Source organism: Trachurus trachurus (genome assembly GCF_905171665.1).
Source record: "Trachurus trachurus genome assembly, chromosome: 8".
Classification (NCBI taxonomy): domain Eukaryota; kingdom Metazoa; phylum Chordata; class Actinopteri; order Carangiformes; family Carangidae; genus Trachurus; species Trachurus trachurus.
In genome coordinates this window covers 1,447,656-1,475,379 of record NC_139905.1, presented here as the reverse complement: position 1 = coordinate 1,475,379, position 27,724 = coordinate 1,447,656, and the positions used below count along the sequence as shown (strand labels likewise).

Below are 27,724 nucleotides of genomic sequence, written 5' to 3'. Positions count from 1 at the left end.
CATATGTATATTTTATTTTAAAAATCTTTTTATATATAATGCTGCTACATCTGTCTGCATTAAGTATTTTCTTTTAGAATGTTTGGAGCAGCTGACAGATGAATTTCCTTCGGGATTAATAAAGTATCTATCTATCTATCTATCTATCTATCTATCTATCTATCTATCTATCTATCTATCTATCTATCTATCTATCTATCTATCTATCTAACTACAAGGAAGGTAAATAAATACAAACATAGCAAAAGGAATCATAATATCGTAATATGTAAGGGAAAGATCTAAATGTTGATATAGATGTTGTACATTTTTAGACTTTAAACTTTGAAGTGCGTCACAAAGTGCAGAAAGCTCTTTCAAGAAAGTGGGGAAAAAGTTCTTCCAGAGGAACTTTTGCTTTTGTTGTTGACACACAACCACCATAGCACCACACTGAGCAAAGCATGCTGGGAGCTGGGACCGCCGCCTGCAGTTGCAGTTCCTCGTCCGTCCTGCAGGCGGCGCTGACAGCCGCCATCTTCTTTCCCTCCGAGCGGAAGGAGGAAGAGCGGAGGGAAAGCTTCATCTCCGGTGGAAAAAAAAAAAAAAAACCCTCCTGAAACACCGAGTCTGAAGATGGAAGTCCCGGGACCGGACAGCGACTGGAGGAGCCCGCAGTTCCGACAGAAAGTCGTCGCTCAGATGTGAGATTCAGAGGTTTATTTTAAACAGAATCCAACTGTTTCTGCTGCTACAGTTAGCCGCTAAAGCTAACAGCTACAAGCTAACGTTGAGACCGTGACGTCAGACCGCGGTTAGAAAACATGTGTGTGTTGTGTGTTTGTGTGTGTGTTTGGGGGCAGAAACAACAATAAACAGAGGGGTTTGGACCGGGACCGAGGTTCTGGTACCGACCGGCCACAGTCAGGGCTCTAACCCGGCCAGAAGGGGGTGAACTGCGGCGGCGAGGGGGCGAGCAGAGCCGTTAGCAGCGGTTAGCTCCTCAGCTGTTAGGAAGTTAGCTCCACTTAGCTCCACTTAGCTGCAGTTAGCTCCACTTAGCTCCACAGCTAAACACCATCGGATTTCACTTTGTTGATGTTTTTATGGTACATAAACGTACATAAAAACGAGACACTGTGGAGCGATCCAAAAACAATTTAAGAAGAAACTGTGTAGTAATAATAAAAAAATAATAATAAAAAGTCAAATTGTCAAAAAGATAGCCTAAAATAAGTCAGTGCAGTCTTAAGGAAGTGATTTAAATATTAAATAGTTAATAATAAACACTAAATACCAAGATAAATGCAAAAAAAAAAAAAAAAAAAAGTATTATTATCAGTGTGTGTTCAGTATTCTGACTGCAGCTGGAACAAAAACAAAATCAAAACATGTGTTAAACATCATGATTCCAGATCCAGATTTCACTTTATTGATGTTTTTTAATGTAAAACGAGACACTGTGGAGCGATCCAAAAACAATTTAAAAAGAAACAGTGTAGCAATAGAAAAAATAAAAAGGCAAATAGTCAAAAAGATCAAATAAGTCAGGGCCGCCTTATGGAAGTGATTTAGATATTAAATAGCTAACAATAAACACTAAATACCAAGATAACATACTAAAATGTAAATGTATTATTATTATTGTGTTCAGTATTCTGACTGCAGCTGGAACAAAAACAAAGAACAAAATCAAAACATGTGTTAATAAACATCATGATGGAGTGCAGAGCAGAGGTTCATGTCAAGTGTTGTGGTCAAAAAGTCCACCACTGTGTCCAGTCCCAGTCCTCATAACAACCATGTGTCTTGATATTTACATTATTTCTCCTCAGCTACAAAGAAAAGATGATTAAATAAATTAATTAAACATGCGCTAATTTGCATATATTTCCAGAACCGAAATATGAACAATGGATAAAGCTACTTTCTAAATTCATGTTTTATTTTGTTGAGATATTAGAGTCTTTAGTTTTTCCAGAGGAGGATTGTGGATATCTCTTTTTATCACTCTGTAAATGAGAAAATACTGTCACCAGCCCTAAAACATCTAATATCTCCATGTTTTTAGTAATAAAATGTTGTATAAATGAGGCTGTGAATGATATATCAACAATCCCCTCTGTAAAAACCTTCAGAATATAGAAAGGGATCAAAGTGGAAGGTTTGGTGTCTGGAAGTGCTGCTGAAGTGGAGATTTCTAGAGAGGAGTCTGAGGGTGTATTCACACCTGCAGTGTTAGTGCGCACTAAATCTGGTGCGCACTAAATTTGGTCCAGTTTGGGTTGGTGTGAAAGCACATCGCACTCTAATGCGCACCAAAACTAGTGCGGCCTGAGGAGGTGGTCTCGGTTCGGCTCCAGCCGAACTCTGGTGCGCACTAGTTTATGTGTGAAAGCAACCGCACTCTGGTGCGAGCCAACTGCCAGGCGAACTCAACAAGTTTGAGCTAAAAGGGCTCCCGTAGTCACCGACAACGGGTTAACGCAGCGGGGAGACCGCCCGGTGCTCCGGTGCTGCGGAGCTCTGTCCCCACAAACGAAGCAGCAGCAGCGGGGCAGCCGGTCGGTGCGTGTCCGCTGAGTCCGCTCAGGTCGGCGGGTCCGTCCCTCGGGTCCGCGGAGCAGCTGGTTACCGTGGTTACCGAGCAGCGGAGGTCCGTGTTTAACGTTTAACCGGGAACTAACGGGACCGAGCTGGGTGAACGCAACCGGAAACCAGCCGGAAGTACCAAACAGAGTTATACATGCAAACATTATAGAAATAAATGACCAGAGCTACTAACAACCGGCCCTACTGGAGTCTCCATCATAAAAGTTTTATCAATCAGCGCTTCGAGATTCCAACCGGTAGTCATGGAGACGTGACGTTCTCCAAGTTTGGTCCCGAGTGACAAAAAGCTGGTGTGAACGCAACCGCACTAACTGAAAAATGAAACAATGTATCATTTTAACATTTGGTGCGCACCAGGGTGCGCACTAAACAGGTGTGAATACACCCTGAGTCTGAAAAACTCTTTCTGAGAAAACGGCCTTTAAAGACTTGGACTGTAGAATTACAGAGATTGTTAATGTAAATCCTATTTTTACAATTTGTTGCTGATTCAAATGAAATGACAGTTTTTGGAGCCCAAAAGTTCTGACAGGTAGGAGGAGGCCGCTCCATTCAGGGATTTGTAAACAGATATAACATTCCTGGCCAACGCAGTATCGTTCCGTTCACTGATCTCCGCATAGCGCTCTTTCTCCGTTATTGGCGTCCACACACACACACACACACACACACAGAGAGAGAGAAGCGTGCATGCGTGACAGCAGTGCGCAGTAAAACCTGCTGTAACGTGATGTGTGTGTGTGTGTGATGTGTTTCCCTCCAGAGAGGAGGCGATGAGGAAGGCGGGAACAGCTCACACCAAGTCCAGCAACGAGATGGAGAACCACGTGTACGTCAAAGCCAAGTCCAGAGTGAGTCACAGTGCTCGGATCGTTACGGTCGCTCATGTTGGTGTTGTGTAATGAGCCGAAGCTGCAGGAGCTGAGCTCTCTCTGAATGTGTTGTTTTCCCCAGGAGGAGTATTTGTCTCTGGTGGCCAGGCTGATCATCCACTTCAGAGACATCCGTGAGTATCTGAGCTGACACAGGAAGGAAGTGGTGGGGATGTCCGATACGGGATGTTTTGCCGATATCCAATATGCAGATGTTGTCGAACGCTTAATTTTCAATTCCAATAACAACCGATACGATATGCAGGTGTCCCCCCCCCCCCCCCCCCCCATAACTAATTAATAACATATCTTGCTACTAGGGATGCACATGATTAAAGCAATACTTACCGATCTGGCATTTCACTCAGCACAGCACAAACATTTGAAAATCAACAGCTCCACCTCCCTCACAAGTCCCACCCACCTCTCCCTCCTGCCGCATCTCCACGAGCCCCCTCCCTCCCTGCTTCATGCGTTGGCATGGCAACGGTAAACAGAACAGGAACGCGAGTGAAACGGGAACAACACAAACAAACACAACACCGGAGTTTTAAACCGTATAAACGGACTCAGTGATGATGACTGATGAGTTTTATAATAAACTGTTGTTAGCCTACTGCTACTGGAGACGCAGGGGAAGTGATTGTTACAGATTACAGTTCTCAACGAGCCGGGCTGGCGGCCGGACCAGCGCCACCTGATGCGCTGGTTCAGGCCGAAAATAAATCCAGACCGAGCCGAGTCGAGCCGCGCCGGTCCGGAGTTCAACCGGGTCCGGACCGCTGAGAACTCACAGAGCTAACAGTAGCCTAGCCGTTAGCACAGAGCTAACAGTAGCCTAGCCGTTAGCACAGAGCTAACAGTAGCCTAGCCGTTAGCACAGAGCTAACAGTAGCCTAGCCCGCTAGCCGTTAGCACTGGATGCTTTATAGACACATGTGACTTCCTGTGTTTACGTATCACTCGGGGCTGATCACTATCAACGTTACAATATCAGACATGAAACTCCGCGACCAGCTGCGGCTGCAGTTATTGGTCTTTTAAAAAACTATTTATTTCCAAAAACCTTCTTTCTTGTGTGTTGTGACTCTAGTCTCCTCTGCTCTCTGTGTCCTGCTACTGCTCTGTCAATAAGCGTTCTTCCTGGTCGGGAGGGGGGAGAGGAGGAGAGGGGTGCACAAAGTGATTACATATTAAGTAGGTTCGGTCGCTCGTCAAATCTTAGTAATCGGACCGAATAATATTATTGGTCAGACTTTTCTCAGAATTATATGAGAATGAAAAAATGATGAGTTTTTAACCCTGTTGGGTTTCTCTTACATTTTAATGTATCATCAGATTATTAATAGCATTTTAACTTAGACAAAGAAATGTGCAAAAGTTCCAGAAAGGTAAGTATTGCTTTAACCGTTAAACCGTCAACCAATAACAAGAACTTTGACCGATTGATACAATCGGTTATTTTTAGCTCTGCTGTTCCTCTCTCTTTCGCCTGCTGTTTGGCTGCATTTTGTATAAAAAGAGTTCAAAATGTGAAGATCTAACCTCCATCTAAGCACCGATCAGCTGTTCCAGAGTACAACGTGGTGCTGTACTGCTGGAGCAGCGTGTGTGTGTGTTTTATAACGGCAAGAAAAACATCGTCAATTACCGATGATACCGATACGACCTTTTGTTTCTCCACCTGACCTGGAACAACCGTACAAAAATTCCTATGTGTGTATGCACAAATGGCAAATAAAGATTATGATTGATCTGATTGATTGATGGAGGCACAAGCCTAGTCACAGACACTCAGAGCATTTTAATCCCATCAATTAACGGTTATTAATCGGTTAAAGGGACAACGAGGAGTTTCTATTTAGTTATAAAAAAGTCTGATATTAATGTGGATGAATCTCCGTTACCACTTGTTAATGGTCCATTTTAGATAAATCTATGGTTTTGTCTCTATGGTTATTTTGTTATTATTAGTGGTGGTGGAAATGCTGGGCGAGCCGACCAGCGTTTCTTTACTTTCGGTTTCGTGGCGAGTCATGAGAATAACGCCGCCGAATCTCCGTTTATGGTGGGAACTACGACGGTATGTGATCGTCTTCCAACCTCTGACTTTAATTCTTGATGAATGAAAACATGAGTCTGTCTTGCGCCGGTCAAAGAATTTCACGGTGCGGAGGCTCATAAATGTAGTGAGGAAACACTTCGCTTTTACAAAACTCCTCGTTGTCCCTTTAATGAGCGTTGGTTTTTGGTTAAAAAAATATTGAGGATGTGCATCCGAATTCGCTATAAAATCCAGGCATTATGTTATTGGGTTTTCGTTATCGGCAGAAAAACCGCTAACAATATGGACATATGTTACATTTTTATGTTAATATCCGGTCGATATTATCGGACATCCCCATAACATGATGTACATCCAAGACCACTCTGATCTGATCTAGGATCTGTAGTAGTCGTTCTCCAAGGTTGATTATCAGTGACTTCCAAAGACACCTGTAGTCACCAGTTTGTTGTTTCTCACCCACAGATAAGAAGTCCCTGGGGGGTCCAGGTAAGTGGCTCTGTGGCTGCGTCTGTCGGCGACACCTGTCTCTTCATCTGAGTTTCCTTTGCTGTGTTCTTCTGTCCTCTGCTGGACCTTCACTACCAGACTCGTGGTGTTCATGATTCCTGCTGTGCATGTCGGAGCTGCGTAATATTGTCTGTTGTCTACCCTTCTGCTAGATCCCATGAACACCCTGACTAACCTGACGGGGGTAGGAGGGGGCCCGGGCGCCAGTGGCATGGGCCCTCGCCCCACCGGCGCTCCAGTGGGTGGCATGGGGGCCATGGGGCAGATGCAGATAGGCCAGCATGCCATGGCAGGGGTGGCTGGAAACCCACAAGCCAGTGAGTGTGTTTCCTCCGTGTGGTGTGTTAGTCCAGTCATTTTATGAAAAAAGGTGGAACAAATTGCAACAGAAGCAAATTCGGTAACACTCATGGATGCAAACAGCGCGCCGAAAAGCGAAACTCGTTTTTTTCATGACCAATTAGGTGACTTGTGTGAATCGTTCAGATCCGAAGAGTTTTTGTTTTTGGGAGGGGGGGGGGGGTCTCAGCGTCTCAGCTGGGGTCAGTAAAATGTTTTTCTAACAGGCTGACAGTGACAATCACGTGAAACTGAGGCGAACTCTGATTATACTGATAACAGCCTCCAATGTTGACGCGCGACATGTGCGCTCATTAAAGCGGCGCGTATCCGCGTGCAGTCGGTGCGACGGCGACGCCGTTTTTCCCCCCGTGCATGTGGAGCTGTGCGCCGCGGACATGCATGGTTCCCTACGTTGCTGTGTCAGGCAGGTGTTTCCACGGAGCTCTGCCCCGTTTCAGAGGTGCAGGAAGCCCTGAGTGGAAAGACGTCACCTCCGCGATGTAGAATGTGTTCAATTAAAGTGAAACTAACACATTATATAGGCCTATGTCCATTACACACTGAATGACACATCCCATGTCTTTATTTATTCAGTTTATTTTAATAGTAATGTAGACCTAAAAATCAGTATCTCCAAAATGGAAATATTGCAAAGGTTTTTTTTTTTTTTTTTTAAGCATTTTTAATATAGAAATGTTGGCCTTCTGAAAACTATGTCCATCTATATGCACTCAATACTTGGTTGGGGTTGAACTACTGGAAATTGCCTTTCCGTGATATTGTAATGTACTTATTTGTTAATGGTGAGCCCCCCCCCCCCCCCCAGCTGTGGTTAAGTGTCATTCGGTAAGTTATGTCACTTTTGATGCAAAGTTGACATTGTTTGAGATGTTTTTGTTCTGACAACTTGACATAAAGACAATTTAAACTGTCATAGCAGACCTAATGGCCAAACTTAAACAATGATGTCAAGTTCTCATAACAAGGAACATCTCAAACAATGTCAACTTTGCATCAAAAGTGACATAACTTAGCGAATGACACTTAACGACAGCTGTCAGAAGTATTCATTGATGTTTATGACAGCTGTTATGTCAATCTTATGAATACCCATTCAAGTAAAGTGTTACCGCAAATTCAACTGATTTTGTTTCCTCAACATGTCCTGAGTGAGGGAAAAAATTCCCGAAGAATCCCATTAGGGGAAAGTTTAGAAAAAGGTATGACATTACGTATGGCTAATTTGCATACCAACACCTGATCTAAACGTTGGGTATAGCAGGTGAAAATGTCTTGTTCAGTCTTGTTAACATATTACAGTTAAAAAACTTAATATTAAGGTCTGAATGGAACCCGTTTAGGCTATCTGGTGTTGTATGTATGCAAATTAGCCATACGTAATTGGACTATGCACTGTTTGCTCATACCTGCTCTACTAAGGATGTGGCTACCTTGAAAAATTGCAGTCATCTTGAAATTTAAAGTGATTTTTGTCGGTTGACCGATGGAGTCAACTCACTCCAATTTTCAAGCTGGTACCACCACAGCACCTTTATGTGCCGTCAATGGAATTTATTTATGTTAACGAAGAATTTAAAAAAACTTGTAACACATTTTTTGTTTGTCTTAATGTCAGTAATCAACTCAGTAATTTTCATGGAGATATCTAAAGGTTAAAAATTTTACCCTATTCAGGTGAGAAAAATAATGAATAGGCGTATAAATGGGATATGTTTGGGTCTTTTTCTAAACTTTCCCCTAATGGGATTCTTCTGGGCTTTTTTTCCCTCACTCAGGACATGTTGAGGATACAAAATCAGTTGAGTTTGTTTCTGTTGCAATTTGTTCAACGTTGACCCCTTTTTTGGCCTAAAATGACTGGACTATGTGTGTCTGCTGTGAATGCTCATGCTGCGGTGTCGGTGGATGCTGGCTGCGACGCCGCCGCACATGTTGGCATCAGAGCCGCTCTGACTTTCGGTCTCCACTTTGGCACGTTGTGTATGTGTGTCGGGCCCGTTCTGAGCCGTTAGACCAGCGCCGTCCTTCACCGGCTTCTCACTCACTCTGTAGTAGGGGGTCCGGGCCAGATGCCGATGCAGCAGATGGTGCAGGCGCAGCAGCAGCAGCAGCCGCCCATTCAGTTCCAGCCGTTCCAGCAGCAGCAGCAGCAGCAACAGCAGCAGCAGCAGCAGAACGCCATGCAGCAGCAGTTCCAGATGAGGGTGCAGATGCAGCAGCAGCAGCAGCAGCAGCAGCAACAGCAACAACAACAACAGCAGCAGCAGCACCAACAGTTGCAGCAGCAGCACCAAAGCCAGCAGCAGCAAGCCCAGAACCAGCAGCAGCAGAACCAGGTACGTGTACACCAGAGTCAGCGTGAGGTCTCTGAACCGGACCCAGGTCCTGATAGAGTCTGACCCATATTTCATTTCATTTCATTTCTTTATTTATTGAATTGGGACAGTACACATTCATCAACACTGACGCATTAAAGGACAATTCCAGGCGAATTCAACTCGGGAGTGTATTTTCCTAACATTTTAGGTCTAAAAGAAGGAATCTGAAGATTTTCAGTTTAATTGCTCCTGTTTTGCGGTAGTTGTGTCTGTCCCTGCATCGCCACGGCAGCAATGAATGGGAGCGGATTGAAGTTCTGCTGTTGTTTACATCCCTCAAAGCCACAATTTCTTGGGTCTCGCGCGAGACTCCGGGAGACTTTGAATTAGATCGACTTTTTTACAAACATGTCGGCTTGCTTGAAGTAAATAAACTTCTCTGTTCATGTTTGAGTCGCAATCTGACGCTGTCTGTGGAAAAAAATTGTGGCTTGAGGGATGTAAACAGCCTAAGCAGCGGAACTTGCATCCACTCCCATTCATTGCTGCCGTGGCGATGCGGGGACAGATGCAGCTACCGCAACACAGGAGACATTAAACTGAAAATCTTCAGATTCCTTCTTTTAGACCTAAAATGTTAGGAACATACAGCCCGAGTTGAAATCGCCTGGAATTGTCCTTTAAACATCAGTGTAAATGTGCCGGACTTAGCACAACTGCTAAATTTCAGCCGCAGTCCCAAGGCAGGTTTCTAAAAGACATACGACTTTAAAACCTTGTGATGACAAGTCATACAATGGACAATTACAAGACAGACAGACAATATAAAGGCAAAACAAAAAACAAAACAAAACAAAATAAGAACAGACAGTTTTAACCCACAGTTAAAGAACAATATACCATATGCCCTGGGAACAGACATCAGATTAAACGGTATTTAAGCTATATGAGTGTATGTCTGATATGATGATGGAGGTGTCACTCAGCTTCCCTGTTTGTCTTCCTCCTGTCAGATGCACCACTCGAGGCTCCAGCAACAGCAGCAGATGGTGCAGCTCCAGCAGCTCCAGCAGCATGCTCAGGCTCAAGCTCAAGCCCAAGCTCAAGCTCAAGCCCAGGCTCAAGCTCAAGCCCAGGCTCAAGCTCAGGCCCAAGCTCAAGCCCAAGCTCAAGCTCAAGCCCAAGCTCAAGCCCAAGCCCAAGCTCAAGCTCAAGCCCAGGCTCAAGCTCAGGCTCAGGCCCAGGTCCAGGCCCAGTCCATGCAGCACATGGTTCAGCAGCAGCAGCAGCAGCAGCAGCAGCAGCAGGTGCAGGCCCAGGGCCAGCCTCAGCCGGGGCAGATGCCTCCACACTCCCAGCAGCAGCAGCAGCCCGGCATGGTGCCTCAGTCTCTGGCCGGACAGATGACGTCCGCTCAACACGTTCCCATCAACTCCCTGAATCAGCAGCAGCAGCAGCACCAGCTCAAGATCCAGGCCTTCCAGGTGAGAGCAGGTCCAGGAACCAATCAGGTGTCAAGTACCAGACTGTTCAGATTACTCTTGAGTGGTTTCTAATTAACATATTCTGGTCTAAGTTTAACCCATGGTCAGACCCAGTAAAATACCTCCTCCAGGGATCAAGTGTTGGATCTAGGAATCTAGTTGTAATGACTTCAGCACAGACAGCCAGATAGCGAAACACTGCTGTCTGTTGCTGATGAACAACAGTTCCATGGGAGATCCCATGCTGGGGTTCTTGGGACTCTTGGAGGATGCAACCTCTTAGTCCTCTTCAAGAAGAGGGACACCATACTGTGGCTCCCCACGGTGCCATTGTCAACTCTTGCATGGTGACATAAGATTGCTGCTACATACACCTTCAGAGTAGAAGGAGTCCCTCTGTCCAGAAGGGACTGCAGGAACTTCAGAACAGTAGGCACAGAGCAATGCACTGGGACTTCACTCTGACCCATACACCAGTTAGAAAACAGCTTCCATCTGTTATCGTGCTGCAGACGAGTGAATGGCGCACTTGCATTCATTACGGTATGCCGAACAGGGTTCGCACAGCTGTTAAGCAGCCGTTCGGGCCCTCCAGCCGTCAGACACAGGGTTGGAGGGCAGTTGGGAGATTGGGGTGCCAGATCTGTCCTCCTAGTCGGGACAGGGGATCTCTCCTGTTGGGGAGGAAACCACGTTCCCCCTGGCCAGAAGGGGGCCACCAGCAGAATCCTGGCTGTGACCTTCCTGAAGGGACTCTCTGAAGTACTGAAAGCATATAGAAGAACCTCCGGCCAAGGGTGAGCCAGTGCATCCTGGCCTAGAGGGCTGGTTGTCTCCGCTAGGGAGAACCATAGAGGGCAGTGGGTTGACACCTCTGAAGTGAAGAGGTCCAACCCCTGCTCTGCTGAAGGATGTCCAGATGGAGGCACCACTCCCCTGATGGAGACTTTTGACGGGAAAGGAAGTTCTGCTCTCCGGTTAGATGCATTGCCCATTGGCTTCCCATGTTTGGAGATCCTGTGACACCCGCCGTGCAGACTTGGTCTCGCCCTGATCGTTGATATGATACATGGTCGAGATGTTGTCTGACCGTATTAGGATGTGCTTGCCCCTCAGGTACGGTTCGGTGTGGCCTTTTGTAGACCACTGCCCGTGAGCTGTCCTACTCTTCCACGCTGCACCCCACCCTGAGGGGCAGCATCCATGGTGGCGATCTCCCTGCGAGACGGAATGGAGCCCATAGGGACACCCCTTACCATGTAGGCCCTTTTCCCTCCACAGGACCGGGGTGACCAGACACTGCTGTGAAACCTTGAGCATCCTGTGTCTGTGCCACTTGGCATTCAAGCGGAAGCTGTTGAACCACCTCTACAGTGGGTGCAGTGACAGCAGGCCCAGTGGTACAACAGCTAAAATGGATATTAGTTTGCTGAAGAACGAGGAAATGTGACATTGGGAAACAGTCACCCCTAATGGAAGAGGGTGAGAAGGTGTAGGATGTTGTCCACATGGTGGAGGGACAGACCGGCTGTCATAGTCACAGTGTTCAGTGTTGCACCAATGAAGCAACTCTTTTCCATATTAACCTTGAGTCTGAGACTGTAGAGGCGCCACCTCGTAAACACCCTTGGGGAGAGGGAGAGCCCGAACAGTAGCACTCTGAACTGCCAGTGGCGGCCTCGAATGGCAAGAAGGTGTTGGTGTTGATGGGCAATGGGGACATGAGAGTAAGACTCTTTCTGGTCTATGGACGTAAACCAATCTCTGTGGGTAACATGTGGAACGGCAAGAACTTCATAAACCTGTTGAGCCTCCTCAGATCCAAGGCTGCACAAAACTGCCGTACTGGAACTGAAGCTTGCGGTTGCCTCGAGGGCAGGCGGGCAGAATCCCGAAAAAGTCACGGGCCGGCCTCTGCGACCATTCCATTCCATTTTTCTATCTCGATGGTACGCTCCAACGCTTCCTGTGCTGCTGGACCAAATATCTCTCCTGGCTTCACTGGGAGACTATAGAGAGTTCTCCTAGCCGCTTCCGTCAAGTTTGACTGTGAGCCAAACTTGGCAATAAACTTGGACCGGGATGGACATCATCCGTCGAATTTCCTTGGACATAAGACCTAATGGCTCAAGTGACCTATCACAAAAGGTGACAGAGTCAGAATTTACATTGCCCTCCTGCAGAGAAGTTGAGAGGGCCAACATGAGATGCGACAAGGATGCCTCGTATTATGGTATGGGACCCTGTTTGTACTGTTGATGAAGTTTGGTGTTGTTCTTGATCTCTGAAGGGGGGGTTCTACTGTGTTCTACTGGGTCTGACAGTGCGTTAGACCAGGGGTTAAACTAAGCGCTGGAATATCCCTTTATCACCGAGTCTGATGGTTTGTCATTCTGAGACTAAGAAGACTCATCTTCTAGAAAAGATCAATTCTATGAACCCCCCACCCCTCCACCCCCACCCCAATTACATTATTGTACCTCATTGCACTTGAGCACTCTAATTTATTTATTATGCTGGACTGTGATGCTCTTTCTCAATTTCGTTGTTGCAGGTGACAATGACAATAAAGTACTGAACAATCTGTTGAATGCATCCACCTTTTACAGAACGTCAAAAACGTAAACCGGTTTTGCTTCTCTGGTGGAATTGAATGATTACGTTTCCATAGTTTCTGTAGTTGCGGTAAACACATGGATCTTTTTTTTTTTTTCATTGAAAATCTGTAAAATGCATGGATTATCATGCCATCTTTTAACAATGGATAGCCTACAAATGGACACCGAAAAATGAGAAGCAAAATTCTTTCTTGTAGAAATTTAAAGTTTCTTCAATAAACATCCAGATGTTCTCCCATCCAGGTGTTTGTATGAACAGTGATTCAGAACTGCAGCTTAGAAAAGAGAATAAAGTAGATGCCACCCTGCTTCCTTTACCCATAATACCTTTCTCCAGGATGCAGTAGTCCTGCTTACCGTCACTCTGCTTGCATGCCTTGCCCTGTGTGTGTGTGTGTGTGTGTGCAGGCCCGTGCAGTCCTGCAGCAGCAGCAGGTCCAGCATGCTCAGCAGGCGGCGCAGCAGGCCCAGCAGGCTGCAGCTCAGGCGCAGCTCAACGCCGCCGCTGCAGCCGCCGCCGGACCAGGACAGGTGAGACCGCAGCCACGGCAACCACAGCAACCACAGGTGCTTTATGTGTAACAGCTCGATATGACATCACACGCTGCTGAACACCTGAGGCTCTGAGCAAACACCCCCCACCTGCATGAACACTCAAACAGAGAGCGGCTGTAATGACGATGTTGTCATCCTGAGGTCAGAGGGCCTCGCCTGCAGACAGGTGACGTCCTCTGATGTCACTACGGTGTGAGTCATAACCTCCCGCTGCTTGAATCGGTTGTTGCTAGATGGCGTACATGAGCTGCAGGAAGTGACGTCCGAGAAAACACGCAATCTGTGCCTAAACCCAACCAATAGCTTCACTTACTTTTTGCTTTATTCCCCACTATTTTACACCTGTACATGTCAGTTTTACTAAACTTAACCAGTCGGGAGTTCTCGATGAGATTTGGTAAGATTCTACATCACTGTACGCCATCTAGCCACAACCGCTTGAATCTCAGTCTTCACTTCCTGTTTCAGCTGCCATGAATGACGAATAATGTCATCATGGAACGCCTCAGTGCGTTTCCACAGTGAGACGGTAACTGTGATTTACACAGGTGGCAGTTGTGCACCTGAACGTCTCACAGCTTTGATTCACCATAGTATCTAGGGGTGGGCATTGCCTAGTACCTCACGATACGATACGCATCACGATACGATATGATATTGCGATATCCAAATTTTGCGATATATTGCGATATTCTACACAGTTCACTGAAAAATGTAAAAGGCATTATGCATCTTAAAATCCGAGTTGTATGTACATCAGATGATAGTGATAATTCATGGGACAAACTTAGTCAAAATGTACTTGTAATGTAATTCAAATTATCCATGCCATTTTATTGTAACTATACAAGCGCAAGTTACAACAACATATCTGCATGAACAACACACTGTCTGAGGTAGCAGTACAGTGACACCTCGCGGAGCAGCGGTGCGGAAGTTGTACTGGATTAAATGTCTGAAACATGATTTATTATTTGAAAAAAATATATTCAAATTTTGAATATCGATATCGTATCGCGATACAAAATATCGTGATATATTGCCATATCGATATTTTTGCCCACCCCTAATAGTAACGGCAGTGCGTTCTGGGTGGTGGGTGTTTGTCAGAGCCGTTGGTTAGACGCAGACTGTGCAGGTGATGAGCAGCAGCTTGTGAAGCTCCGCCCCCTTGCCCCCCTCCCCCCCTCTGCTCACCTGTCCTGTCCTGTCTGTTGTGTCCTCTGAAGTTGGGTCGACCCGTGATGCAGATTCCCAACCGACCTCGAGCCGCCCTCAACTCCCCCATCCCTCCTCCAAACGCTGCTGCAGCTGCTGCCGCTGCCGCCGCCGCCGCTGCAGCCGCCGCCGCGGTGGGAGGACAGCCGATGACACAGCAGGTATTTATCCCTCTAGAGCGACATCTGACCCCCCTCCCTCCCTGCTTCTGTCCGTCTCTCTGCTGCTTCAACCTCAACCCGCTCCACATGAGCATAACCAGTGGTGTAGTCAAAAAAAATTTTTTGTGGGTATACTGCTTTTTAGTTGGGTAAACTGTACATACTTTCTCAAACTTTTTTTTTTTTACAATCAAGGACCCAAAATTGACACAAATTAGATCACGGACCTCCATTGGACAACATTTTGAAGCAAACACCAGAAATACACAAACAATGAATGTACGTTTAAATTAGGCGCCGTACATTTTTGAAAGATTATATAGAAATTTCTGGAAAAAAGTGGTAAGATTTCTCAAAAAAAGTTGAAACATTTCTAGAAAAAAGTAGTAAGATTTTTTTTTTTAAATGGTAAAATTTCTATAAAAAAAATAAAAATAAAAAAAAGTAAAAGTTTTTTTTTTTTTTTAATGAGAAGAATCTAGTAAAATTTCTCAAAAGAATTCTAGAAAATCGAAAAAGTGGTAAGATTTCGCAAAGAAATTGTAGAAAAATGTGGTACAATTTCTCTCTAAAAAAAGGGGCAATAATACAAAAAGGGGTAAAATTTCTTGAAAAAAAAAAAAACAAGTAAAAAAGAAAAATTTGTTTCCCCAAAAGATTTTGCACTGGTTGGGCTTAGGCAGTGAAGAAAGGAATTGGTTAAGTTTAGTAAAAAGACCAGATAGAGGCTAGACAGGCAGACTAGTCCCTGTCTGCGCTCTGCTGCGGAATTACACACAACCATTTGGGTATTCCTCTATCAGCACGTCCTCTGTTGAGTAACGCACATTTCCTTATATGGAAAGCCTTGTCGGAATGAAGGGACATTCGCATGTCGGAATCATGGGATGTCGGAATGACAGCATGTAACCATAGACTGTAAAAAGAATGGACGTAGCGTCCGTGACGTCACCCATTGGTTTGGGGGAGTCTGTTTTGTGTCTCTACTACGGGGGTTAGAACCGCGCCATGTTGGATTCTACTTGCCATATTTGGAGCGGTGCGGCCGTTGGCCGGCCGAGGGCCCGCCCACTGGCCTCGTAGCAGCGGTCGCCGGACCTGTCACTCAACGGTTCTGCGCCCTGATTGGCCAGAACTTTAAACCTAATAATAGTAAAACGGTAGAGTTTAAAAAAAATTCACCCCCCTCAGAGTGTGTGCGGGGGTAGAAACTATTGATTGAGACCAAAAAAATAAAATGTACCAGGCTGTAAATATGTTTTTTTAAGCTGTAAAATCGGCTATTTTAACATGGGGCTCGATTGGAGTTGCTCCCTTCTGGAGCCAGCCCCCAGCGACAGCCGAGGGGATTGCAGCTTTTTGAATGCGGAAGTGAGCTTCACTTCTCAGACCGACAACTGCCCCCTTGCATGTAACCCAGGGTTCAGTCTGTTGCTCGCTGTGATCTGCTCCATGGACCGGTTCAGCCCTGAGGTCTGGTTCTGGAGCTTCTCCCTGGCCTCTCATTGGCTTGTCCTTTGTCCAATCTCCTCCCTAGGTGCCACAGCACTCGATGATGTCATCACCTTCACCTGCACAGGTCCAGACGCCACAGTCGATGCCCCCTCCCCCTCAGCCGTCGCCGCAGCCCCCGACCTCGCAGCCCAACTCGGCCAGGTAACGGCAGCAGCTGCTGAGCTTCAGGTGATGTGACCTCTGTGACCAGGTGTGACGCTGCTGGTTAACCTCTGACCCCTAACCCCCCCCCACAGCTCTGGTCCCACGCCGTCTCCAGGAGGTTTCCAGCCCAGCCCCTCCCCCCAGCCCTCACAGAGCCCCGCCACCGCCCGCACGCCCCAGAACTACGGAGTCCCCTCCCCCGGACCGCTCAACACTCCAGGTAAAGTGTCCGCCATGGCTAGCGTTAGCATAACGTCTCTGCCGCGGCTAGCGTTAGCATAATGTCTCCGCTGCGGCTAGTGTTAGCATAATGTCTTTGCTTTTCTTTTTTAAAAGAACAGCATAAAAACAAAAACAAAAAAAACATAATCTCTCCACCGTGGCTAATGTTAGCATAATGTCTCCACCGTGGCTAATGTTAGCATAATGTCTCCACCGTGGCTAATGTTAGCATAATGTCTCTACCGCGGCTAACGTTAGCATAATGTCTCCACCGTGGCTAATGTTAGCATAATGTCTCTACCGCGGCTAACGTTAGCATAATGTCTCCACCGTGGCTAATGTTAGCATAATGTCTCTGCCGCGGCTAACGTTAGCATAATGTCTCCGCCGTGGAATGTTAGCATAACGTCTCCGCCGCGGCTAACGTTAGCATTACGGCCAGATGAAGCCTCGTGACACCTTGAAGCTTTCCATCCAATTGGTTCGAAAAACGGTTCATTTCTCAAGGCTTGGTGTGCAGACAAACCCCCCCCTGCTGGTCAAAACCTTTATTTTATTTTGTGTGGTTCACTCATTCATTTATCTAACATTTTGATTAAAGTGTAATGGTAACAGAGGTCTATTATTGTCAAAGAACTTGTCAGTATTATTTAGGGCTGCCCCCAAATAGTCGACCAAGCACTGGTCGACCAAAAAATCATTAGCCGACCAAAATTTCATTGGTCGATTGGTCGCAGGAAAAAAAAAAAAACATTTGGAGCCGTGTCTTGTCAAAATTAAGCCAACATCAATGACTGAACTGTATATGAAAGGCTATTGGGCTTTTATTTTGAAGGGCCAGATACAGGAAGTCGTGACACTTTTTTTTTTTTTTTTTTTACACGGCACGGCAGTCTCTCTCGTATCACCGCTGTCACCATTAGCGGTGCTGTCTGAGCCCCGGTCCCGTCCCACAGCGCTCACCGGCGGTCTCGCAGTGTCACGGAGCGGATCCATGATGGTCCCCGCTGCAGTCAGAGACCCCCACCCATAGACATTATGTCTATGCCCACACCCATAGACATATGTCTATGCCCACACCCATAGACATAATATGCCCGCACCGCTCCACGCCGCGGACCCCCACCCCCGCACCCCCGTCACACAGCCTGAGCTCAGTAACTTTTTACCCTCCTCATCTACTGTGTTTAGTGGTGATAAACGGGCATTCTGCCGGTAATAACGGTGAAACCCGACCGGCTTGTTGTTGAATCTCGGACCCAACACGGCCGGAGTCACGAGCATTAATTAATTAATTCTCAACCTGACCGCGGGCAGCAAAAAAAAAAAAAAAAAAAAAAAAAAATTTTTTTTTTTTTAAATTTAAATTTTTTTTTTTTCCGTCAAGGTGGGGGGTCGATTAGTCGACTAATCGCCATAAGTGACGACTACTGGTCGACCAACAAAATCTTTGGTCGGGGGCAGCCCTAGTATTATTTCAGTCAATGTTTAAATAATTCCAACAAGACAAGAGTTTATTTAAAACTGTTGCATTGTTTTCATAAGGTGAGAGTTAATACTAGGATGATGGTGTCTTTATTCATTTTTATTAAGAAACAATATTTTTTTCCACTTCCAAATTGGCAAAACACACAAGCGAGGCTTCACTCGCGCTAAACGGAGCAACGAGCCTCGATACACGCTTTATGAAAGACTTCCGCGCTCTGAAGCCTCGGCACAGTACATCCCATCACCACAAGTTAGCATGCTAACGGCTAGCTCCTGACTCGTCACCTGTCCTCTTTGTCCTCTCTGTCTTCACCTGTCCTCTCTGTCCTCACCTGTCCTCTCTGTCTTCACCTGTCCTTTCTGTCCTCACCTGTCCTCTCTGTCCTCACCTGTCCTCTCTGTCTTCACCTGTCCTCTCTGTCCTCACCTGTCCTCTCTGTCTTCACCTGTCTTCTCTGTCTTCACCTGTCCTCTCTGTCTTCACCTGTCCTCTCTGTCCTCACCTGTCCTCTCTGTCCTCACCTGTCCTCTCCTGTCCTCACCTGTCCTCTCTGTCTTCACCTGTCCTCTCTGTCCTCACCTGTCCTCTCCTGTCCTCACCTGTCCTCTCTGTCTTCACCTGTCCTCTCCTGTCCTCTCTGTCTTCACCTGTCCTCTCTGTCCTCTCTGTCTTCACCTGTCCTCTCTGTCTTCACCTGTCCTCTCTGTCTTCACCTGTCCTCTCTGTCCTCACCTGTCCTCTCCTGTCCTCACCTGTCCTCTCTGTCTTCACCTGTCCTCTCTGTCCTCACCTGTCCTCTCCTGTCCTCACCTGTCCTCTCTGTCTTCACCTGTCCTCTCCTGTCCTCTCTGTCTTCACCTGTCCTCTCTGTCCTCTCTGTCTTCACCTGTCCTCTCTGTCCTCTCTGTCCTCACCTGTCCTCTCTGTCCTCCCCTGTCCTCTCTGTCCTCTCTGTCTTCACCTGTCCTCTCTGTCCTCACCTGTCCTCTCTGTCCTCACCTGTCCTCACCTGTCCTCTCTGTCCTCAGGTAACCCCAGCTCTGTGATGAGTCCTGCGGGCGCCACGTCCCTGGAGGACCAGCAGTACATGGAGAAGCTGAAGCAGCTTTCCAAATACATCGAGCCTCTGCGCAGGATGATCAATAAGATCGACAAGAACGAAGGTGAGCCGCCAACGAACCAATCGATCGGATCGATCAGCAGGAATCAGTCAATCAATCAATTAATCTGATCAATCATCGTTAACGGCTCCTCGTTCCCTCTGTAACGGCAGCTGTGTGTTTCACAGACAGGAAGAAGGACCTGAGCAAGATGAAGAGTCTGCTCAACATCCTCACCGACCCCAACACCAGGTGAGACCACAAGAGTCCACATCAGTCCACTAGACCACATCAGACCACATGGGTCCACATCGGTCCACACCAGTCCACTAGAGTAGACCACATCAGACTACTTAGGTCCACATGGGTCCACATCAGTCCACTAGACCACATCAGACCACATCAGACCACATGGGTCCACATGGGACCACATCAGACCACTAGACCACATCAGTCCACTAGACCACGTCAGTCCACATGGGTCCACATGGGACCACACCAGTCCACTAGACCACATGGGTCCACTAGACCACATCAGTCCACATCAGTCCACTAGACCACATCAGACTACTTAGGTCCACATGGGTCCACATCAGTCCACTAGACCAGCGGTCCCCAACCTTTTTATCTCCGCGGACCGGTCACCGGTGGTAAATTTTACCGCGGCCCGGGGGGGGGGGGGGGGGGGGGGTCGGTCGTTCTCTGCGGGGGCGGGGGGTAGCGTACGTTCTCCTGTTTACATTACATGTAGGCCTACTGTATAAACAGGACTACACGTTCACATAGCCTAGTTTTCTCTTACGTTTACGTTCTTTGTTACAACTCACCATAATATAGGCTAGTATCACAATAATAATGTCAGTCATCTGGGGGTGATGCTCCGTCTGTCATCTCGGTTCCTGTCTACTCTGTCATCTCTTTTTGCTGCTGAAGCTGCAGAAAACTCCGTTTCACAAACATAATATGTTTGTAATGGAAGCAGGTTTTCCGTGCTTTTGTGGCGATCTCAGGATATTCTGCTTAAAGCAGATATCAGCTTCACGGCCGTTTCGGCTAATGCTGCGTTCAAGGCAGGCTTTTGAAACCGTAAGTTACAGCTTCAAGTCACAACTACGACTTGGTAGCGTTCCAGGTAACCCGTAGCTCGTGTTTTTACCATCCTGTTGTCTGTGAAAGTTCCCTATAACGGCCACTCGTAACTTCCGACCCGTGAACTCGTACCAGATCGAACTGGTATGACTTCACAGGAAGGAAAAACACAAAGTACGAGTTTCTTTGAACGCACCATGAGTTAGCAGCCCCCGCCCTTGTCAGGCATCAATTGGTCCTCGTGCTACGTCACCACATTCACGCGCATCCCTTGGCTGCACACACAGCCCTTCATGCCGTTCTCTCTCCTCATTGGATAACACTTGTATCCCACAAGGAAAATTTTCTCCTCGGGTTACAGCAGAGCAGAGTGACGGAGAGACTCGTGTTTAGGCTGAAATACTTCATGTAAGTGATTGCTGACGGAAAATAGGACTATTTAGGACTTATATTAACAAAAACATTCCACTGATATCTGCTTTAAATCCAGAATGCAGGGAGATAAGTTTTCTGTAAAGTGATGAAGCGGCAGAGAGCCGGCCGGGTCCCGCACACACATTGCGGAGCTTGGAGCATGTGAATCACCTGTTGCAATGAACCCGTAATTTAAACAGGACTCGTGCTTTTTCTTTTAGAACAGCTTTCTTCTTGTTGGAAGGCGTCGGGTCTTCTGTCGTCTCATTATTGAGTTTTTCCCGGCCCAGTGACGTGTGTTGTTCACTCTTTTACGTTTGTGCCTGCCTGTCAATTGCCTGTCATTTGCCTGTCAATTGCGCAGCACTGGGAAGATGCACAAACGGAAGTGGCAACATTTTCAAAATAAAACGACCGGAAGTGTGAAATAGACGAAACAAACGATTTATTTATTTTTTTTTTCATTTTCATTTCATCTTTCTGCGGCCCGGTACCAAATGATCCACGGACCGGTACCGGTCCGCGGCCCGGGGGTTGGGGACCACTGCACTAGACCACATCAGACTACTTAGGTCCACATCAGTCCACATCAGTCCACTAGACCACATCAGACCACTAGACCACATGGGTCCACATCAGTCCACATCAGTCCACCTCTCCTGACCCGTCTGTGCTCTCCGTCCTCCAGGTGTCCTCTCAGGACTCTTCAGAAATGTGAGATTGCTCTGGAGAAGCTGAAGAACGACATGGCCGTGGTGAGAACAACCTTCACTCTGAGTCTCAACCGTCAAATATATAGATATCAAAACGTGCGGTTCCATCGTGGTCGCTGTGCTTTTACTTTTTTCTACAGAATACGAATGTTTGGCAACGCAAGTTGTGACAAACTGTGAAAACTTTCTCACAGAGAATGAATGGGACGAGGTCACAAAGTGAAAAAAATTATTGGACTTTTTCAAACGTCTACTGCTCTGGCATACTTTCACCTAGAGACTCCATTTAAACTTTAAAGGGGAACTAAACCCCTCAGTTTTGGATGACGTGCTCTAAGCTTGAAATTCAAAAAATGCCTTGATTATGGGCGGGACTCAGGAGCACTCTCCGATCCCCCCTCCCCCCTCCCCCTTGCGCCCCATTCACACCCGCGAAATCACACAAAAGAGAAAAAAAAGTAATAAACACACATCGACACTTCTGCTAGCGCTAACGAGCTACTAACGAGCGACTCTAACAGCACTAGTAGCGCGGACACTACTAGGAGAGGACGCCAGAGCCGTGACACAGCATCTACAGCTGATCCGCCGGCTCGTTAGCTCGTTAACGGCTCGTTAGCGCCAGCGGCGGCCGCACTAACGATTCCCGTTCAGGCAGCTGTTAGCAGCCGTTAGCTGCAGCAGAGCAGCTAGAGTGCCTAGCAACCGTTAGCGGCAGGCAGCAGCCGGTGCTGATTGGTCGGGGAGCTGGTGGCCGATGACGAAAGCTGCCTCCAAAACGTCATCTGCCTCCATCTCAGCCAATAGAAAAATTCGATTGCAATAGCCGTGTTTCAACCCATAGAGGGCAGTCACACTGCATTTTTACTACAAAATACACCAAATTGAAATATTTTGACTAAAATGTCAAAAGTTGGACCAGAATCAACTGACAACACTACCTTATACCCAAATACATTTGTTTTCAGCAGAAAAAAGTGGTTTGGGGGTTTAGTTCGTCTTTAAACAGTAGACACAAGTCTTGTCTTTCGGTCTATGTATCCACGTTCCGATAGGTCATATAGTTTTTGATCAATCACTGATCAATGACCATGATCGTTTTTGAAGAAATGTCCAGATTATAATGGGTGTGTATTGCACGGAATGTTCACGTCAGAGTGGGTGACATCATCGGTCAGAGTGGGAGAAGCTGTCTGAAACTTTTCTCTTTCCACACTCGGCCCGGCCACAATTTACACTCTACACACATGATTTTTTCCATATTTGTAGACAAACTTGTTCTCTCTCTAACAATGTGTTCAACAAAGCAGAGAGACTTACAGAATTTGAATTGTCAGCCTCTAAGTGCGGCCACGTCTGTCTCTGCTCCTCATTGACTCCAATACAAAGATTTTCTGAGAGAAGCAGAACGGACCCCTGTCTATAACTCGCAAAGGTTTCTAAAATATTTACTGTAGAAACACCAAAATCCTATCAAGTGTTCAGGAAGTACTTACGACGACCACGGTCTGCTTCTTCTTCTGATAGGAGCTACTGTTTTGTCAGAATAAGCCCAAATGTGAGACCAGTGCAGAGGCAGAAAAACGCTCTTTTTCTCTGCGTTTCTGTCTGCTGAGCCCCGACTCTGTCAAACACACACAGGTGTTCTAGTTGCTGTTGTTGTCGTCGTAGTAACAGTCTGTCCTTGTTGTTGTCGTAGTAACGGTCTGTCCTTGTTGTCGTCATGGTAACGGTCTGTCCTTGTTGTCCCTGTGGCTGCAGCCGACCCCCCCTCCCCCCCCGGTGGCCACCAAGCAGCAGTACCTGTGTCAGCCGCTGCTGGACGCCGTCATGGCCAACATCCGCTCCCCGGTCTTCAACCACTCCCTGTACCGGACCTTCGCCCCCGCCATGACCGCCATCCACGGCCCCCCCATCACGTAGGTAGCAGCCGTCTGCACTCAGCTCACAGGGGAAGTAGGGCCCCATGAAATCCACTTAAAGAAATCAACTTGAGAAATTCCTATTTTTGCCAGATTTGCTTGCTATGGCAGCCATCGATTCCAGTGTCTATTAAACTTTTAAAAAATTGGATTATTCCACCAATGTTTATTTTGTAAACTCTTTAAAAAGTTTAGAAGTAAAAAGTAGTGTTGTGTTGTTTTAAATATGAAACTTGTTTTCTTTGCATTATACGGTAAGGTCTGAAAACACCAGAATCTTTTTTGTTATTTTGACCTGTTGAGAATCAGGGGTTCTCAACTAGTCTCACTCTGGGCTCCACATTTTCCCATGGTCATTAAGTCGTGACCCACTTTTATAGAATTCAAACCAAGATTATTTTTTTTATTTGCACAAAATGGAGACCAACAAAACGATATATTTGACTTCTAATGCATCTCTGCATTCAGAGCATGTTCACAAAAGTGAATAAATATCAAATTGCACAAAATAAAGACCCACAAATCAAGGTATTTTCACTGCATTCAGGCCACATTAATAAGAAACTGATATCTTTGCATTCAGAGCAAATGGAGCAAATAATAAGAAAGTGAGGAGGAGCATTACAACTGCATGTGTTCACGTGTCTCGTGCCTTTCAATATAAGTTATTTTTCAAAATAAAAGACATGTCCAACATCAGATGTGCATTAAATATTATTTACTTTTTTGACCAGCTGTCCACGACCCATCCAGAACGGGTCTAGACCCACTTTAGGGTCCCGACCCACCAGTTGAGAACCACTGCTCTAAATGACAATATTTTATTGGGAGAAATGTTGTCAGTAGGTTATAGAATGAAACAAAAGTGTTCATTTTACTCAAACACATAGCTATGAATAGTAAAACCAGAGGAACTGATCATTTTGAAGAGCTGTATGTCCCCCCCCACCCCCCAGAGGTCCCAGCGTCCTGGGCAGGAAGAGGAAGCACGAGGACGAGGAGCGGCAGACGATCCCCAACATCCTGCAGGGCGAGGTGGCTCGGCTGGACGTCAAGTTCCTGGTCAACCTGGACCCGTCCTTCTGCAGCAACAACGGCACCGTGCACCTGGTCTGCAAGCTGGGTGAGGGGGCCCAGCATCATGATGGATGGATAGATAGATAGATAGATACTAGATAGATTGATTGATTGATTGATTGATTGATTGATTGATTGATTGATTGATTGATTGATTGATTGTTTGATTGTTTGTTTGTTTGTTTGTTTGTTTGTTTGTTTGTTTGTCTGTCTGCCCGCCCCAAAGGTTGACATCACTCCTGGTCACGCCACCAGCATGTTTACCTGTTGTTATTCTGTTCAGTTCAGTTTTTATTTATGTCCTGAGGGAAATTGGATCTGCAGCAAGCACCACAAATACAAGACAAAAAAGCAGCATCCAAGACATCAATGATTTTAATTAGATTTTAATTTATGATTTTAATTAGAACATATAGTTAAAATGATAGGGGTAGGATTAGATAAGTTTATACTTCTTCCTACTCCTTTTCGCTCATGTAAATTGCGTTGCTTATGAGATGTTACTTTTTTTGTGTATACATTTTTGCTGTTCACTTATTTCCTTATTATATTATTATTTTATCTTATTTATTTTATTTTTTTACATTGTCATTTACATGATCGAAATAAAGAAATCAATCGATCAATCAATCGACATGTCACCAGCCACAACACAGTGCAGCAACACACCAAACAAACAGCACGAACAACAAAAACATACCACCAACCACTACCAATAAATTACTGTTGATAATAACAACACACAATGCTCTACACAATGCACCAAAGTGCACAGTGCCGCAAGAACCGAAATAAAATAACACTCGATACCCAAGTGCATTTAAGTGCAGAGGCCCGAGAGTACAGGCAAGACTAGTCTCAGGCTCCTAAAGCAGCGTCCAGATGGGAGGAGGTCAAACTCCCTATAAAGTGCGTGGTCAGGACGAGGGTTGTGCCGATTGGCGATTGGAAGGACGATCGGCGATGTTTTGTTTTCTTGCCGATTTTACACACACACACACACATACTCACTACTTTTTTTTTGATCCAATGCGCGATCTGTTTGTTTTGTTTTAATGAAGCCGCTTCTCTGGCTGCTTCTTCCAACCCCAGATACTCTGTCAAATGACAGTGTTGCACAAATCAAATGCAGCCACAGGTAGTCATATGACCGCACACAAAATCTCTGTGGTAAACAGGGTGGCCACTCCGCGTCACATTTGAGGAAACCAGGTGTTCACTGATATGCCACAAATAAATTACGTCCGCCATGAATAGATTTTTCGGCTTTCGGCAACGCAATATCGTTCCGTGATCATAGTGCTCTTTCTCCGTTATTAGCCCTCACACACACACACACACACACAGAAGCAGCATGCATGACAGCAGGGCACAGTAAAAGCGAAACTCATACGCCGCCGCCGCAGAAATTGGGACGATCTGAGAATGTCAAGATCGCCCAACACTAGTCAGGACAGTCAAGGATAAGTTTAGCTTTGGTCCATATTCGCTTGAAATATAATGTCCTGTTGTTGTTGTTGTTGTTTCAGACGATAAGAACCTGCCCAGCGTCCCCCCCCTGCAGCTCAGCGTCCCCGCCGACTATCCAGACCAGAGTCCCTACTGGGCCGACGACGGGGAGCAGTACGGTGAGACCACACGGCTCTGTCTCTACCTGTCTGTCTCTCACCTGTCCTCTACCTACCTGTCTGTCTCTACCTTTTTTTTTTTTTTTTTTACCTGTCTCACCTGTCTCACCTGTCCCTACCTGTCCCGTGTGTCTCAGGTGCGAACAGCTTCCTCCAGTCCGTCCACAGGACGATGACGTCCAAGCTGCTGCAGCTTCCAGACAAACACTCAGTGACGGAGCTGCTCAACACGTGGGCGCAGAGCGTCCACCAGGCCTGTCTGTCTGCGGCCTGAGGCCCCGCCCCCTCGCCTCGCCTCGCCTCGCCTGCCGTCGCCACAGCAACCCCCCACCCCACCCCACCCCACCTAACCCTGTTTCCATGGACACTACAGTCTGATGACACTTCAAACTCTTCAAAGTTTCAAACTGCAGAGCTGTGAGGCGTTCAGGGACGACACCGAGGCTGGGAAACTCTACAACACTAGAAGCTCCTGACGCCTCCAGACCTCGAACGTCCCTCAGAGACTGAAGACCGGGTCGGGACCTCCGGGTCGGGACCTCCGGGTCGGGACCTCCGGGTCGGGACCTCCGGGTCGGGACCTCCGGGATGGTCCGAGTCCAGGTCCAGGTCCAGGTCCAGGTCCAGGTCCCGGGGCGGCTTCGGCTTCGGCCTCGGCCCGGTCAGGAGACACAAAGGGAAACCAGAGCAGCTGTTATTTATCCTGACTCTTACCCGCTCCCTGAACGCACCACGACTTTGTTTCTGTCGATTTACTGAGTTTTGTACCACAGAGGAGGAAGAAGAAGATGAAGATGAAGAAGAAGTAGTGTGGGAAAAGATTTGTACACTTTGGTTCAAAGTGAAAATATAAATGTATTTTCTGCTTTTTATAAATAAAAACTTGTCTTTTGATCTTTTCACATCCGGGAGTCGTTTTCTCAGTACCGGTTCACCCAATACGCACACTACGCACGTTGCGTAGGGCCCCGCAAAATAACAGGTGAGAGACCCCGTGAAAAAACAAACAAAAAAACCTGACGACGTGACCGTCCGTCCCGCACGTGTGCCGGATTCCCAGCACATCAGCCTGGCAAGACAGCGCTTAGCACGCCACGATGAAGCAGAGTTATCCCTCGGGGAATTAAGGGGGAAGAAACAGCTGACAATGACCTGCGGGAACAGCAGTCAGGTAACTCTCCTCTCCGGGTGGGAGGGTGGGAGAGTGGGAGGGAGGGAGGGAGGGAGGGAGGGAGGGACTCGTCCGTGCTTGACCTGCATTAACAGGGCAGTGATCCCTGGGTGAACCCCGGTCTCTGTGTGCGTCTTGCTGGCTTCTATAATTTTAATTGTAGTGTAGTTACAAGTGCACTTATACAAACTGGAAAATAATGGATAAATATTCACTAAGATTGAATTTTGTTTGCTTGGATAGCCTACAGGCAAATATCTTAGTGAATTAAAGCAGAAGTGAGTGGTCCGGTCGTTTTCGCTAATGCTGCGTTCCAGGTAGGCTTTTGAAATCGTAAATTACAGCTTCAAGTCACAACTTACGACTTTGTAGCGTTCCAGGCAACCCACTCGTGTTTTTCCGACCTGTTTTACCGGTGAAAGTCACTATAACGGCCACTCGTAACTTCCGACCGGTGAACTCGTACCAGATCGAACTGGTATGA

The 27,724-nt window shown here is 46.7% G+C and overlaps 1 protein-coding gene across 5 annotated transcripts; it reads left to right on the top strand.

Moving 5' to 3' along the window:
• The first annotated feature begins 580 nt into the window (after positions 1-580).
• med15 (mediator complex subunit 15) lies at positions 581-26,471 on the top strand. Of its 5 annotated transcripts, none has more exons than XM_083976493.1 (18): positions 581-683; positions 3,356-3,443; positions 3,547-3,598; positions 5,995-6,018; positions 6,192-6,356; positions 8,455-8,738; positions 9,734-10,204; positions 13,231-13,353; positions 14,607-14,756; positions 16,294-16,412; positions 16,508-16,635; positions 19,155-19,289; positions 19,415-19,478; positions 21,418-21,484; positions 23,204-23,361; positions 24,321-24,487; positions 25,971-26,069; positions 26,207-26,471. In XM_083976493.1, exons 1-18 carry the CDS (start codon positions 616-618, stop codon positions 26,341-26,343), a joined length of 2,499 nt encoding a protein of 832 aa, XP_083832619.1. In that variant the 5' UTR covers positions 581-615; the 3' UTR covers positions 26,344-26,471. The 5 variants fall into 5 exon arrangements, with proteins under 5 accessions (XP_083832619.1, XP_083832618.1, XP_083832617.1 ...); XM_083976492.1 differs by having other exon boundaries at positions 19,400-19,478; XM_083976491.1 differs by having other exon boundaries at positions 13,231-13,389.
• Positions 26,472-27,724: the final 1,253 nt, after the last annotated feature.

Coding starts and splice junctions, on each gene's coding strand:
- med15 (XM_083976490.1), top strand. CDS start 616: ATGGAAGTCCCGGGACCGGACAGCGACTGGAGGAGCCCGCAGTTCCGA. Junction 684..3,355: donor CAGAAAGTCGTCGCTCAGAT/GTGAGATTCAGA, acceptor GTTTCCCTCCAG/AGAGGAGGCGATGAGGAAGG. Junction 24,488..25,970: donor GCACCTGGTCTGCAAGCTGG/GTGAGGGGGCCC, acceptor TTGTTGTTTCAG/ACGATAAGAACCTGCCCAGC.